The sequence below is a fragment of the Trachurus japonicus genome, chromosome 11, assembly GCF_045865225.1.
Source record: "Trachurus japonicus isolate A0001 chromosome 11, Traja_1.0".
NCBI classification, from domain to species: Eukaryota; Metazoa; Chordata; class Actinopteri; order Carangiformes; family Carangidae; genus Trachurus; species Trachurus japonicus.
Window position 1 is genome coordinate 17,216,129 of NC_140917.1, and position 16,383 is coordinate 17,232,511.

The 16,383-nt window shown below is 42.1% G+C and overlaps 1 protein-coding gene across 2 annotated transcripts; it reads left to right on the top strand.

The window, feature by feature from the left end:
* The first annotated feature begins 136 nt into the window (after positions 1–136).
* trim46b (tripartite motif containing 46b) lies at positions 137–15,865 on the top strand. 2 transcript variants are annotated; one of them, XM_085791361.1, is made up of 12 exons: positions 137–543; positions 3,925–4,186; positions 4,702–4,891; positions 5,360–5,558; positions 6,621–6,767; positions 7,043–7,138; positions 7,815–8,068; positions 8,849–8,970; positions 9,236–9,574; positions 12,787–13,016; positions 13,896–13,963; positions 14,388–15,865. In XM_085791361.1, exons 1-12 carry the CDS (start codon positions 451–453, stop codon positions 14,839–14,841), a joined length of 2,454 nt encoding a protein of 817 aa, XP_085647487.1. In that variant the 5' UTR covers positions 137–450; the 3' UTR covers positions 14,842–15,865. The 2 variants fall into 2 exon arrangements, with proteins under 2 accessions (XP_085647487.1, XP_085647488.1); XM_085791362.1 differs by lacking the exon at positions 137–543 and adding an exon at positions 1,405–1,505.
* The last annotated feature ends 518 nt before the right edge of the window (positions 15,866–16,383 follow it).

Here is a 16,383-nt window from a genome sequence, read left to right on the forward strand (position 1 = left end):
CCGAGGCTCTGCCACACATTTGCTTTCGATAGCGGATTCAGACTCGTTTTTTTTCTCCCCGTCCAATGACATCAAGCTTTCACCCCGCTGTGCGCCGCATCATTTGAAGGCATCCGGTGCGGGATGGCAAGGGTGGGGGGCGGGATGTCTGGGTGAGGAAAACAGCTACAGGCATCTGTTAGTAAGATGTAACGTGGATATAGACAGAAATAACAAATCTAAGAATCGGTGTCTTCGTTTCTCTTTGGTTTTTTATTTTACTCAGAAGCTGATCTTTATCAGAGCGTTTTTGTATTGATGCGTAAAATTAACCAGATGGACTGTCTTTATGAAAAAATATACATAAAGACGATTTTTTTAACCACCGGGAAAATTACAGTTACACATTTTTTGAGTTATTAATATGTACCACATGGCCTATGGCCTAGATACGTCTCGACAAATATCCAGATGATGAAAAGAGGGGGCAGCTATTTTCTTAAAATGGCAGAGATGGATTTAAAAACAGCCACATCAACGATGGAAGCTCTGGTTCGTATCAGTGTGAGTAGGCTACTACTGTGTGCATGTGTCTGGTTTTGGTGTAGTCGTTATTACATTTACATAAGGGTAGGCTACTCGTTTTCCATTTTCATCTGCAATTTTATCTTTATTCAAATGTAAAACTGATTTCACGGCGTGGTTGGACGGTGCGTCTCCATGTTTCACCTTCCAAGGCCTGTTTGTCTGCACATAGAATAAAAAAAGCCACTAAATTCAAGTGAATTACAATGTCTGTCGGTTATTTATTTATTTTTTTTAAATGGGGATATCCCTAATTCTTGGTGGAGGAAAGCAAAGGCTTGAGGCTCGGTTTCTGTGTAACCCACATTAAATGGAGGTCCCCATCGCCTCGATCAGCACCATCAGACTTGAGCTGAATTCATTTTAATTAAATATGCTCATTTTGACTAGACGATGACTTGATTTAGATTTTTTTTTTTAAAATATAGCCTACACTCGGCAAAACAGCGTGGGTGTAGGAGTGAAATGACACCTTTCTTTTTTTGGGATCACTGGATGGTCGTTTCCATGGAGACGAGATGCAGGATCTTCTTGCTGCTGAGGCGAGGGAGCAGCAGAGTGTGTGGATGCTGCTGCTTGCATCGATCGTAGCTATACTGGGTTAACATCCGTGGAGTCGTTTGCAGCAGTATGGCGGGCTGATATCCCCCCGTGGTATATCCTGCTCGTGCACGTTAGGCTATATGACACAGGAAAAAGCAGCCACATTAAAAAATAAATAACGTGCAGCATCTTTTCGTGCACTCGACTTCACCGGGCGCAGGAGGAGGAGGAGGAGGAGAGAAAGGAGAGGGGAGGGGATGGAAGGGGTGGGGGTGGAGGGGTGTGTGCGATGTGCTCCCTCAGACCCCTCCCCTCCCCTCCTAGAGACAGCGGCTCTCTTGATGCTGGGGCTGTGCACGTAGTCTGCTGCTGCCATGGCGCCCAGATTCCAGGTGAAGGTAAGACCGCCGCGCTGTCGCATCGTATGTTTCACGCCTTCTCCACTCCGGGCTTCAGCATCATTAGCAGTGCGCAACATCCATCCCGGCCTTGCATCTGCGTGGCGGCCCACACTCTTGCCTTTGCAGTTTGTGTATAGGCTATATATTCCTGCTTGGGGATTGCGATATCCTGAAATTGCGACAGACCACATTGCATGAGGGGCAGAAAAAAAAAAAAAAGACAGGCCGGAGTTGACATTGGAGAATGACACAGAGAGACTGAAAGTAGGTCCCGTTAATAAACCAGCGTTAGACTTGAATATGGATGGGGCTCTCTTCGATTGTTTTGCAGCAGACTAATTGTGTCTCAATGGGGATCGTGGCTGCAGCTGTATAAATATGAAAACTGGGAAGGCATCAATTAATTTGTTTGTGTTAGTTTTGTCATACAGCTGCATATTATTGTGCCTGTTCTTGCCTTAGAATAAAAAAATAAGTGGACATGCAGATTATCCCTCATGATTCTGCAACCCCTGCACACAGAAGCAGTGGTATTAAGAGGGGTCCTTATATGGTGTGAGCTATTATAAGTTCCCCTGATGCTGCATCACATCATGGTGACAGAAAAAAAAATCCCTATGCAGCACAGTCAGTCCGTTTGTCTTGTCCTGATTACTGAGGTGAACTCATCGTGTCAGGGATGTTGCTGCTGCTGCTGCTGGCCCTGCAACAGTTTTGGTTGTAAGATGAAGCTGTGTGTCAAGGGCATCCATATAGCAAAAATAAAGCAGGTCATCCTACCAAGTGCTTACTATACACAACATCTGAGTATTAAACACACAAACACACTAAGATCCATAGTGTCTTGTAGGTGGAGTGACTGCATGTGGACGTGAAGTCACAGGTTTCCGCAACAGCCAGTGTGTCCTTTTCTGTCAAATCAATGTCCTTTAGTGGGGCAGTGACACGCAACTGCTCCACCGCCTTCTAACTTGCCCCCTCCTCACTGCTCCAACCACTGTAGTTACATGGACTGAAGGTGCTGGTTCAGCAAGGAGGCATGTGAAGACATAAACCTGTCATTAAGCAGACTAAAATGAACACTTAAGTGTAATCAGCTCTCATTGTGCCACGTGACAATGTATATATTATAGGCTCAGACGCTCATATGCAGAGCTGCAATTAAAGAGATGCACTCTGTGCAGTGGTTGAATAATTTATTCTTGGTCTTTATCCATATTTAAAATGAATGATGCCCTATGTCGCTGGTCTGGGACAGCTGCACCCATTACCCTGTCTCTCTCGCTCTCTCTCCTAATGCATTTGTCTCCTATATTACTGTACTGGCTTGGTGTCAAACCTCACTACTTTTCTGGGTCTGACTGAAATGTGTCCCCTGTATCTAAGAATAGACAGTGGTTAATTGTCAAAAGCTGGCTCGGACTGCTTGTTCAGACTCACAGCGTTTACATGGTTTCTTATCAAAATTAAAAGGTTGCATAATGTGGACTAGTTCTTGCATTGCTGTTTTGGGCATTAATTAACATTTGAAAGCTTAAAAAAATAAGTTATCCAGCAGAGTTGTGTAAACAACACAAGGCAACAGCTTCCCTCCTTCAGATTATACATTTATTTCAAACTTGCACTGGTTTCCTCGGCATAAGGAGTTGTTAATATGGCAGCTACATTAAATGTGGCTTGTCATGTCTCTACATGTGTATGTGTATATATATATACTAATGATAATTACCTCATTAAGAATTTCACATGGTATTGGGATATTGAATGAATGAATGTAGATCATAATGTGGACACCAACATGGCGCTGACATTAGAAGGTCACATGACAGAGCCAAACCGTTCACTGTTTTGCATTTCACAAATAAAATTGTATACCACGGTTTAGTGGTAGCATCCCTGGTTCCTGAAATATGATATAGCTACAATAATATAATTATGTAGCTACAATGCTGTATTATGATACTCAGCATTTTCCTACTTTGGCCATTCGTCCTAAAGGCATTAGTTGTTGAAGTTGTTGATGTTTTGAGGATTATGGAAAACCCTCTTGTTGTTTTTTCTGTTTTTATTTTATTTTTTCACTTGAGACTTTAACTTAGGCTACAATATTGTACGTACAGAAATATATTTGTCTGTAAGGAACTGTCGTGATAATATGTCCAACACAGGTCTCTCTTGAGAAGGAGGCCCTATGTCTCAGTAAGACACTGTATAAATAAAGGTTAAATAAAAATAAAATAAATATCTTTTAAAATCATTTGACCTCTTTGAGATAATGAACTTTGAATGTCACCATTGCAGCTGAATCAAAGGGCTGAATGAGCACACTTGTTCCTCTTGATTATGTGCTCTTACATGTTGTCCTGAAGTTACTCACATTTTGTCTAACGGCTCGTCACCCTTTTGTGTCTGACAGTCTAATATGAAGAGCCTGGAGCACGAGCTGCACTGCCCAGTGTGTAAGGACATAGTCAAGCAGCCAGTGGTCCTGCCATGCCAGCACAGCGTCTGCCTCATGTGTGCCTCAGAGGTCTTGGTGGCGAGTGGATACCCTCCTCCAGACCTTCCCCCGGAGCCCAACTCCCCAGCATCCACGCCCAACACCCGCTCACCCCGCCAGGCACGCAGGCCCACGCCTAAAGCCGAGCAGCGGCCCATTGACCGTGTGCTGCGATCAGGTAACTCTGATAGAACATACTTTCTTTTTCTGTATGACACGTTAGTTAAAGGAGAATTCCAGTCATTTTTGACCCCTAAATCGTTGTCCTGATGGTCACCCAGTGTTGGGGGGAGCAAAAAACGCGACTAAAATTGGAGTTTTACACCATGGCTAGACGGCGCTAGGGATAGCAACAACGCCAAACTATGGGGGCAATTTTTTCAACCACAACAAACACTCAAAAAACAATCAAATATCTATGGTACATGACTCGAATCCTTATGACACACCACTGAACTCATATAATGCACAGTATAAACAGTATAAACTTTGTGTTTTTGCATGTAATCACTCACCTCAGATAGCCTGCATCAATTTTAGTCGCGTTTTTTGCTCCCCCCAACACTGGGTGACCATCAGGACAACGATTTAGGGGTCAAAAATGACCGGAATTCTCCTTTAAACCCTTTACTTTATACGTATCTGGAAAAAGCCTGCTTCTTCTAATAACGTGCTTTCCGTCTTTGTTTCGAGGTCCCCACCCGCCTTCGCCATCCATGCCTCGGTCACCGGGATATGGGACGTATCCAGGGCGGCGCCGGAAGGAGGGACCACCCCTGGTGATGATGTTCCCCTGTGTCCCCTGTGGCCGAGATGTGGAGCTGGGAGAGAAGGGTCTTACCGACTGTCTGCGCAACCTCACTTTGGAGCGTATAGTGGAGAGGTACGTACCATAAACACGCACCCAGCACACGCACAAAAATATGCACCTCCCTTAATGATATCGTCCTTCAGTACTTATAATGTCTGGAGCCGAATGTAAATGAAGAGAGGCTGGAAAGCAGGAGGTGTGGGAAGGTATCCAGGTCAGGCTGTCGCAGTTGTAGTTGCTGGGGGGATTCTGCAGAGCATGCACTGCAACATGCTGTAGCTATACTCTTGCTGACTGTGTGTTTCCACAGCCTCGCAGCTTTGTGGTCACTTCATCACCTATACTCAGTACTGATTGTCTGCTTCTCTTACAATGGACACTTTGCTACGTTGCTTTCTCACTGAACTCACTGAATTGTCTTTGTGCGTTTGGCTGCTAGTTTTTATTTGCCATTTCTTTGGCAGATCCCTCATGATAAAAAAATTCAATTTAAATTTAATCTCCCAAGTTCTAGAGCAATATTTCTTTTACCCCCACCAGGTACAGACACACAGTGAGTCTGGGCAGTGTGGCTGTTATGTGCCAGTTCTGTAAGCCACCTCAGGCTCTGGAGGCCACCAAAGGCTGTGCCGACTGCAGGGCCAATTTCTGTAATGAGTGTTTCAAGCTGTATCATCCATGGGGGACACCACGGGCTCAACATGAACATATTCTACCTACGCTCAACTTCAGGCCAAAGGTAAAGACATTGTGACACTTCACTGTTCATCGACATGTGTAATGATATGATGAACTTTTCAACGTTATTTTATTTATCAATTATTAATCTTACTTGTAGGCTACTTACATTTTATACGTTAAAGAGACAGAGACAGAGACTCAAAACTCACCTGTTCTGACTTGCTCATCACATCTCTGCACTTGTTTTATTTCATTTCATTGTTTTTTTCCCTTGGTGCTTTTATGCTGTGTTTTTAATATTTTATATGTGCTGTTTTTATGCTATGTCTTTTGCACTATTATTATGAGATACAAATAAAATCTATTATTATTATTATTATTATTAGTTCAGGCAAAAACAAGTTATAGATCGTGAGGAAGTGCCATCATTATTCACAGTGTTTTAGAGATATGCAGAGATGTGAGATAAGTTAGCAGATGAGGAGGTTTTTCAAAAGTGATAAAATCCAGAGCAGATCATCAATAATGTTGGCACTTTGTGTTGTAATGCTGCTTCAAGTTGGATCTTGGAATATCCACTATTATTTATTTATATTGGAGGCACAAATCTAATAAAAGCAGATGTATCTGGAAGGAAATACCTCTGTTGGTATTATTATTACAGGCTGGTGCCTGGGTTGTTATGTAAATGTCTGATTGTCTTGGTGCAGTGCCACTTATCTTAAGGGGGGGATCAACTGTGTGTTTGCAATTCATGAGACATTTGTGGCACAGATCTCACTTTTTGATTTAACAGTGTAAACACAGAGGTCTAATATTTTCAGATCAGATTTTGGACGTATTGTTCTAGATTATTATCTGATCCACATAGATTAGAACCACAGCGAAGAAAGAAATAACCACAAACAAAAGTATGTGTATATATTCAAAGTAGATAAAAATCTCATTTATATTTGCTTTACTTTTACTCACTGTGTTTAATTTAAAGTTAACAGCTTTTGCCAAAGGTAAAAGATAAATACACACATGTCCTCATGATTCTCTGCAACACTGCTCTGTTATTGTCTCTCCTGCAGGTAAAAATAGTTTGAAACACATTTAATTTGACTCCTGTCTTCAGGTTCTGGCTTGTCCAGACCACGACCAGGAGAAACTGCAGTTCTACTGTAGGTCCTGTCAGCGGCTGCTCTGTCCACTCTGCAAACTGCGCCGAATCCACACCGGACACAAAATCCTCCCAGTGGCCCAGGCATACCAAGCCCTGAAGGTCTGACTCCAAATCTGAAATGATCTGCTTAGTTTTCTCTAAATGTGAAATATACACTAACATTGAAACAGTTTTCTTCTCGGCTATTGGAACTATTGAGTGAGTGAATGAATAAGGATGTTTTGATGATGTAAAAATCTTTGAATTTCTGAGAAACATGCAATGTGCAGTGTACAGTAATAGAAAACAGTACAGTAAATTGTCTAATGTAGTTTAATGTAACACTGTGTGTAGCACTTAGGCTGACTGATGTGTATTTGTTGCCTCTTTGACAGGAGAAGATTACAAAGGAGATGAACTACATTCTGTCCAACCAGGACACAGTCCTGGCTCAGATTACCCAGCTGGAGAGTGCCATCACTCAGACTGAGGTGATTAACTCGTAGGGTAGACAAAATGTTGTAAAACCAAGCAGCAGCAAAATACCAACAAAGATGCTCATGATGGAAAGATGTTCCTGTGGGTTACTATCAGAATCAGAATAGCTTTTATTGCCAAGTCATTATTACATCTACAAGGAATTGGTGTATATTGCAAAACACAAGAAAGAGAGGGATAGTTAAATATGTGCAAGTACAAAAATACAATAAAGACAACATATAGTACATAAAGTTGTATATAAGAGCTGAGCAGTATTTCTAATGGCCTCCTTTTCTGAATCCTGTGAACTCATGGATAGTTTGTAACACACTATTGCTATTTACACGCTATTGCTATTTATTGTATTATGGTTTTTATGTACGCTGTGAAGCACTCTGTGTATTCGTACTGGGAAGGGTTCTATATAAATAAAGTACTTATTTACTTACTTACTTTAAGATCAAGATTTAGTGCATGCAGATGAAGACACACAGTTATATTATTCTTGTTTGGAATCTGCCTCAGGTGAAGTCACACACATTTTTACAAATCTGTTGAATCACATCTAGGCCCTCTCGTAGACAAATCCTTATTAATGAGCCTGACTTAAAGGTGCTCTAAGTTAGCATCACTTGGCTGTGAGTTGTCAGATGTTTGAACCTGTCTGTCCGTGTTATTGAACACCAGGTAAACAGCGTGTCAGCCAGAGAGCAGCTGGCTCAGAGCATCAGAGATTTGACTGCGGCTCTGGCCGAGCGCCACTCCTCCCTCACCCAGGCCCTGGAGATGGCGCGGCAGAAACGTGGCGAGGCGTTGTCTGCACAAGTGTCGGAGAGACGGGGATTGATGGAACACGCAGGGCTCATGGCGTTTACCCAGGAACTGCTGAAGGAAACAGACCAGCCCTGCTTTGTGCAGGCTTCTCGCCAGACTCATAACAGGTTTTCCATTTGTTTATCTTCACCATCGCCCTCAGTCTTGATTGAACAGGCCTTAGATCAGATCGGTCTTTCTTTGTCAGTCTCCTCTTTAATTATGACAGCAACTGATTTTACACACACCTAGTTTGCAGAAAACAGCTTGCAGTAGAAATGATATTGCTTAGTATTGTTTGTAATACAGGAAGTTACACTGTGTTCAAAGTCGAATGTTACTCAATCTTAAAAAAAACTCTCAATTGATGACATTTGATATTTTTCTTAAAGAACACAACCAGGACTGAATTGAATTGTATCCTATGTATCAAAACCACATTGTCTGTGATACAGAACGTTATCATCATCCAAAAGACATCAATAATGCAAACATGAGGCATTAATGTGTATTAATCCACATCCTAAAGTAGTCCCTAAGGAATGCACAATTTACTACTGTTTGGATAAGATTTGATAAACACCACAGTGCCTAGCTGTCTCAGGAGATTACTTTGTAACCTTTAGGAGAATTGAATGGGCCTGAGGCTTGGCACAGGCACAAACACAGTAGGAAAGTTGGAAAGCATTGAGAGATTAATGCATTGTTGGTTTTGGTCCATGGGATTTGATGAAAAAATAGAGAGCGATGCCAGCCTTATCCTTAAAAAATGATCATATGCCACTCCCTACTCATCAGTCTGTCTCGTCCTCCCAGGATGCAGCTTGATAGAAGCAACATGTAAACACCCATCCATCCACCTTTATCCCTCTAACCCTGCTTCCTTGTGTTTGTTTCCACTGCGCCAGGTTGTGTAAAGCAATTGAGAATCTCCAGCATTTCGTTTTGGATGCTGATCCATCCTTCAGACACTTCCAGCTGGACGTCTCCAAAGAACTGAAACTCCTGACGGACTTGAACTTCATCCAGGGTGAGAAAGGGAGTGGTGAGACGAAGGGAGAGGACGGGAATGAATGGGGGATGGAGATAGTGGGTGGAAGGAAACTAGATAAGGAGTGAAGGAGTAAGGGAGTGAAGAGGAGAGAAAGACTGATGACTCCCTTAGTGTAATAAAGCTGTGGGAATATGTTGAATGAATGTGAGGCAGTGATAGAGGTAGAGATGGTAGTACAACTATAACATGTTAATTCTCTTGATTTGAGCTTTGTACTCATGGACACTTCATATTCAAACAGCGCCCTACGCTCCAGTGATTGACACCCAGCGTACCCTGGCCTATGACCAGCTCTTCCTGTGCTGGCGTCTGCCCCAAGAGTCTGCCCCCGCCTGGCACTTCTCCGTCGAGTACCGCCGTCGGGGCGTGGTGCCAGGTGGAGCGTCCCGGGGCGGGCTCAGAGGGGGGTTGGCTGCGGCCCGCTGGGGCTGGCAGCGATTGGACGAAGTGAGTGGCTCCAGCGCCGTGATTGACAGGTTGGAGATGGACAGCGTGTATGTGCTGCGGGTGAGAGGCTGCAACAAGGCGGGCTACGGGGAGTACAGCGAGGAGGTGTACCTGCACACTCCGCCTGCTCCAGGTGAGAGTACAATACACACTGAACTAATGACTTTGGTTTGGCAGAGGGAAGCTGCACGCAAACAATGAAAGAGAATAGACAAAAAGGTCAAACTCCACTTCACATGTTTGGCTGTGTCATAGTTAACAAGGTGTGAAGCGCACTTTCAGACATCTCATACATGAAACACTAAAGGGAACTTGTGATGCTTTTTTCTATATTGTGTGTAAACTGGAATCCTATATCATATGTGCCCAAAGTTAAAAAAAAAAAAAGAGAAAAAAAAGTCAAATAATGAGGTAAATTTAATAAAACTAATCCCTCTGAGACAACAGCTTAAGTATCAAACTGCTCTGAACTTGTTTGACGAGTTGACATCAGCTTCTATACACGGTCATCTGCTCCAAGCACAGCTGCAGGCACAGTGAAAGGTTTATTCTGAGCCAAAATCCTGTCAACCTATGATCTTCTTGTTAAATGTACGTACACCCACTGCCAAAACAGTCTACTTCAATAGTATTAGAGGTGTTTGATGAACTGGTACAGGTTTACTGTACAGTCATTTGCTGAGTAATGACTAGCAAGGCTGTATGTAGAAAAATAATTGGATTTTACTTGTGATTTCAAGACTAAATCCTCTATTATGAGACGCAATAAGAAGGTAATGGGTGTAATATTTGTTGAACAGAGACATCACGTGGTCTTTGTGGATGTTGGGCATCCACTCTTATATTCTCGATGGGATTCAGGATTAATGTACAGATGGATGTGATAAATTGTCATTTCCAATAAATTGTGTTCCTCTCCTTAGTAGTTTTACAGGTTGGTTTCAAAACCTCCACATTGATAAGAGGATGACGCACAAGGTGCTGCAGCTCGGCAGGCTACTAGAGGGCTTATAGGGAGTGGGGCCTTAAAGAGGCCAGAGCTAATAATGCTTGTGTCAGCTGACGGCTCATCTGAGGGGCAGTGCTGTGAATTATGCAAACCTTCCCTGTGTACCTGTGTGAGTGCTAGCTTTAAAAATATATATACGTAGCATGATAGGTCCACTAAGGAAGGGCAAATTAAGAAAGAGTGGAAAGGTTTATATGGATTGTGTAAAATGAAATGTTGGTGATGGAATCGTGTGATTGAAAACAGTTCACTGTTCATATTTGGGATTGAAAACATTGGCAGCGAGCAACGGGTAAGACTGTCGAGACAACATTGAATCACACCTCGGGCTTCAGGATATTTTGATGGGCATATTTGTAGACATTGATTTAATTGAGAAAATAACATTTGGACTTGTCAGATTAATAAAAAAAATGAAAATAAATCTCTTGATTTGGTGCCAAATTGAAAATTAGCAGACCAGAAATGTTGGTAACAGTTGGCTATACTTTATTTCACAGAAAATAAGAAAAATCAGACACATAGCTCTTGTTAGTTTTGCTGTTGCTACAAAGCCAATTTTAGCATTAAACAGCTGTTTATATACCACCAAACTTAATTTCCCTTACCCACTAAGAGTGGTGTAAAGTAACTCTCTTATTTTCTATCACTTCTTTCCTGCCACTTAAATTAGCATGCTAACCAGCTAGCCCAAGCGTGGTTGGACCAAATCGTTACTTCCGATACCGATTCACTGTAGCCTCCAGTAGTGCTGCCCAGAGGGTGTTTTATAACCTCCTGTAAATGCAATGATGGCTGAAGCTCTTGCCAAGACTGGCGAGATAACAACTGTTAATGCCGACAGTTTTTTTTTTTTTGTTCTCACTGTCAAATGTGTTCAGCTAATCTGGGCTCTTATTTATTATCTACTGTTATTTGATAGCTTCTGTTTCCTGCCTCAGTTGGCGTTTGGTCAGCGAGGTTGACGTACTGTATACCCAGATCTCAGCAACTACCTGTGCTTACAACTCTTTTTTTTTATTATCGGGAGCCCAAACCTAAAAAATGACGCTTTGACCTGCTAGTACTAAAAATGAGAATGTCAGAAGGTTCATTTCTCATCTTCATAAAATATCCAGAGTGCGTCATTTTGTATATCTTTTTATATCTTTGACTGGACTACGAGTCTTTCTACTATTTTTAATTAATGACATATGGCCACTTAAATCATTGACAGGTGTATTGCAGCTACAAGAAAATCTCATTATATCCATACAACAAGCTGTAGCCTATTGTTGTCACCCAGGAGCCATTCATCTCCTCGCACCTACTATTATTTTTATCAGTCACAATAAAGGCATCAGGATGGTTACCATGGTGAAACACTTAATAATTCATTCTCTTTCTTTTTCTTTTTTTTTTTTAACCCATTCCCATTTTCCCCCCACCGTTCTCCACTTTTGGCACATCCCCATTTTTGTTTTCCCATCTTTCTCTCACATATCATTTCCATTTCACAGCTTTGTCATCCTCTTCTGCGCTACCTACACGCTGCCAGTCTACATGCCTCCTCCAGAACGTAAGAAGTGCATTCATATCTCTTGGCCGCCCCCCTTCTGTGCCCCCCACCCTCCCCATGCAGCATAATTTTCTCCTCTTCTGCTTTCTCTCTTTGTTGTCATCCCATGCATCCTCTGTTCTTCCACCCACCCACCCACCCACTCACCCGTCTGGCTCCCACTCTGCCTCCTATAACGAGATCTGTCCGAGCGCTGATGATGAGGTTTGCAGTTTGTTAAGACCTGGGTCTTAACAACATGGATCGGACTCAGATCCAGGGCTTTTTTTTAATTAATGGTGGAGTTGAGTGACTGGTGAATTCCTTGTGTCCCTGTACTGGAGGCTGTTTTTCCTTCCTGCTGTTGCGTATGTTGTTCCCTTTGTGAGATGCATTGGAAAAATTCTGCACTCCCCACAGCCAGAACTTCTTTGAGACACCTTTTGTATTTTACTCCCTGTGAGTCATCAACGTATAGATCAATGTCCTTTTCTCTTCCAGTGCTGGTGGGAGGAGGTGCATGCCTGCTCTCTGTTCCCCTCCCCTTAGTCTTTTAATTGTTTATTATTCTCCTCATTTCTCTCCTCCTTGCTGCTTTCTGATTGTAAATCTGTACCACTCCCTCTCTGTTGCTCCCCAAAACTTCCTCTGTTGCTTCTTAATCCCCTGGACATCCTCTCTGAATGCACCTTTCTTCTTTGTCTTCTCTTTACCCTCATGTTTTCTCCCCCACCCTTGTCTTTCTGTTTTCCCACCCTGCTCTTTTCTCTGCCGTGTATCCCCCTCTCCCCTTCCTAAGTGCTCAACTTCTACCTGGACTCTCGCTGGGGTCTCCATGCCGACCGGCTGGTGGTCAGTAAAGAGCAGCGCTGTGCTCGCAGCGTCCCCGGTCTCTCTCTGCTGCAGGCCGCTGACCACGCCCTCACTTCCTGTCACCTGACTTCGGACCTCCTTGTCGGGGATGTGGCCATCACACAGGGACGTCACTACTGGGCATGCTCAGTGGAGCCTGGGTCCTACTTAGTAAAGGCAAGTAAATTAAAGCAGTAAATTCTACTTTTATTGGTTTTTTATCAGCTTTATCCTGACTGGTGCATGATGTCACCATTTTTATAACTGACCCCTCTACCTCACCTAATCCATACACTTCTGCTCATACAGAAATCTCTTGTGTGTTCATGAAGGATCCAAAATGCTCAAAGATATAGTTTAGGTTTTAGGGCCTTTAACTGATCAATATTCCCAGTAGGCTGTTACAAAACAACGATATTTTAGTTCCTGTCTGGTATTTGTGACTAGACAAGTGTGAAGTATCTGAGTCTGCCCAGTAATTGCCCGTGTTGCTGAGAGTTTTATGCAGTGCTATTTTCAATTTAATTAGGTAATGACAAGGAAATAAGGACCAGATAAAGTTTTAGTTTCTTTTTAGATAGTTGTTGCTCTCTTTCCTTCTCTGGCTCAGATTTAAAACATAATTTTCATCCATAGTTTCATCTATGCAGCAAATGAATAAACGGTTATTTTTAACGTGGGGTAGAGTAGATACAGATGGATGACGCCTGAGCCAACACACATGTAGAGGTATTAACATATAAAGTATGTATGACAGTTGGCAGTAAAGTAACAGTTACAAACATCCTATGACTAGACTGTTTCAATGGCAATGAAAACTTTCACAAGGATTTTAAGTGTCTCATGTTTGACTGTATTGTGTTGATATATGTATCCTGATACACACCATAGTACTAGTATGCTCATAGGACTGCACATACTATTCATTTGATTTGTATGGTATCTGTGTGATTTAATAATATAACACAATTTTAGATGGGAAAAGAGAACACTACATCAATCAGTCATCAGTTATAAGATATACAAATTGTTTGCTTTTTTTCCTCCTTTGAACAGGTTGGAGTTGGACTGGAATCCAAACTGCAGGAGTGGTTTCACCTTCCACAAGACATGGCCAGTCCACGGTGAGTCACTGTGGTGCAGTCTGTCCCAGTCAGGGCTGGTGACTACTTCTGTAGCACCTGGAAGGATTGTTAAGTATCTGCTCTCATTTGAAGAAATATATATGAATTGATATTTAATGAACACATACTTATATTTAAGAGGCACATGAATTTGACTTGATCGGTTCGACTGAGCTTTAGTATATTTACTCTCAAAAAAAATGTAATTTGTGACACACATGCTGCAACTGAGTGTTCATGGAAAATGAATAAAAACTGAAGTCATGATAGATGAATACATGTAATCTTTGCCACTCCAAGTCGTAGAAAAGTACAGATGCAAACCTGACCAAACCTACTGAAGCCCTTAACAAGAAGTATTATGAATTCTTTTGAGGTATTTGTCAATTTCCTCCTGATCTTTCATACTGTGCTGCCTCTGCAGCTACGACCCAGACAGTGGCCATGACAGTGGAGCGGAAGACGCCTTGGACTCTGCTCCACCTTTCTGCTTCCTCACCATGGGGATGGGTAAAATCTACCTTCCCCAGCACAGCAACCACCACCACCACCATAGTAGCCATGGGAACAGCGGCCGAGACCCCATCGCCAACGGCAACAGCCCCTCTTCGCCCACGGGCCTCACCTACCCGCTGCCGCCCCGGCTCGGTGTGTGCCTTGACTTTGAGAAGGGTCGCGTCACCTTCTACGATGCTCACTCTCTGCGGCCTCTGTGGGAAGGCCATGTGGATTGCTCCGGCCCCGTGTGTCCGGCCTTCTGCTTCATCGGTGGAGGGGCTCTGCAGCTCCAGGAGCTCGTAGCCAATCGCAACGCAGATCAGACCCCGGTCAGAAGGGTAACCATCCAACCCCGTGTCTCCAATTTAAACAACAACTGATGCCTGATCTGAGGTTTTATGGTAATTTGGAATGTAATTGGTAATCGTGAAGTATTTACTCAGCTAGAGCAAAAAGTTAGACATCTCAGCGATTTTGTTTTGTATTTAATTTTCTTTGTATGAGAAAATGTTTCTATAGCAACAAATATGCAATGTAATTAAGTTTCTTACATTTTTGTTATATGCATTTTTGCAAGAAGTATTGCTTAAAGTAGTGTCTGGTACACCCAGCACTTACTATGTAATTATACCTTTGATGCTTGCACTTGTAGCCAGGCTATATTGCTTACATTTATAAAAAAAAAAAAATTAATGTAGATACAGCATCACACAATGCTGTTTTTCCTGTAGAAGCTTTTCCACTGTCATTTCATGCCCTTAATATGTAAAGCTTAACATATATTTTGATTTAGAAATATGAGCATTATGTGAGTAAAGAAAAAAAAAGGTTGCAAAGATTTTATTGTGTCTGTAACTTAGCTTGTGTTTAACCACACAGTTGAGGACAGTTGGTGAAAACTCTCTAAGTCGTTCACCCATTATGATCCCAACCAAAGTTATTGTTTTCCTGGGATGTAAATGTGGGAAATTAGAGGTAGAGAGGAACAATGAGGCAAAACTGTAATTAGAAGCTCCAATTATACCTCTGCTGCACAGCTAATCACTAGTTTCCACAGTTCTGTTTATGCATTGCTGTTTTGTATTTCAGATACACGTCTGACGTCTGTGTGTGTGTGTGTGTGTTTGACTGTGTGTGTTTACTTCCCTATGTGCATGGGTGCGTGTGTGGTTTGACTGATAACAGCATTGATTCATTGGCTGACGATGAAAAGTTGTTTTCTCGCAAACAGTTCTTTTGATTTTTTTTTTTTACCCTTGCTTGATTGTAAGTTAATGAGCAGCGCTTCTTGTGCAACGATTAGCAGATTAAATCCATGTAAACTTCACCTGCTGGCAGATTGTTTGCAAAAGAAAAAATGGATTATGGAAATAAACACTGAATAAATACAAATTGTTTAAATTACGACCGCACCTTCTGTTTCCTATTGTTGTTGTTGTTTCTGTGCAGTCAGAATTCAATCTGCTTCATCTGGGTTTTCAACCATTCTCACTTCACTGTGTAGTTTCACCACCAGGGGGCAGCAGGACATAGCAGAGCAGCAGAGGCATCTGCAGGCTTGTCTTTACCACACTGCAGCTTTTGTAATGATTTTATTTGGAAAGATGAATAATTGCACCACTTTTCCATAAAAAACAAACCAATAGTTAGAGGAAATTGGCAAACACAGATTTTGAAATGTGCTGTTAAAAACTGGGGGAAATGCCGCTCTTTTCCAGATTTCTTACAATTGTTACACATTTGAGTGTTTTTATGGAGCTCTTGCTTTAATGTTTTTTTCATGGAGTGTATATTACCTGTCTTTTGTGTTGTTTTTTATATCCCATCAACAGCACAGTTTCTGGCTTTGATTATTTACTCTTAAAATAAAAATGGTACCACACAATTATGATCTTAAAAAGAGGGAGAATTACAATTAGAGT

What these genes read in the sequence shown, in the direction of transcription:
- trim46b (XM_085791361.1), top strand. Translation starts at nt 451, where the DNA reads ATGATGAAAAGAGGGGGCAGCTATTTTCTTAAAATGGCAGAGATGGAT. An exon ending in AGGCATACCAAGCCCTGAAG is followed by an intron (nt 6,768 to 7,042) that starts GTCTGACTCCAA and finishes CCTCTTTGACAG; the next exon opens with GAGAAGATTACAAAGGAGAT. An exon ending in CAAGACATGGCCAGTCCACG is followed by an intron (nt 13,964 to 14,387) that starts GTGAGTCACTGT and finishes CTGCCTCTGCAG; the next exon opens with CTACGACCCAGACAGTGGCC.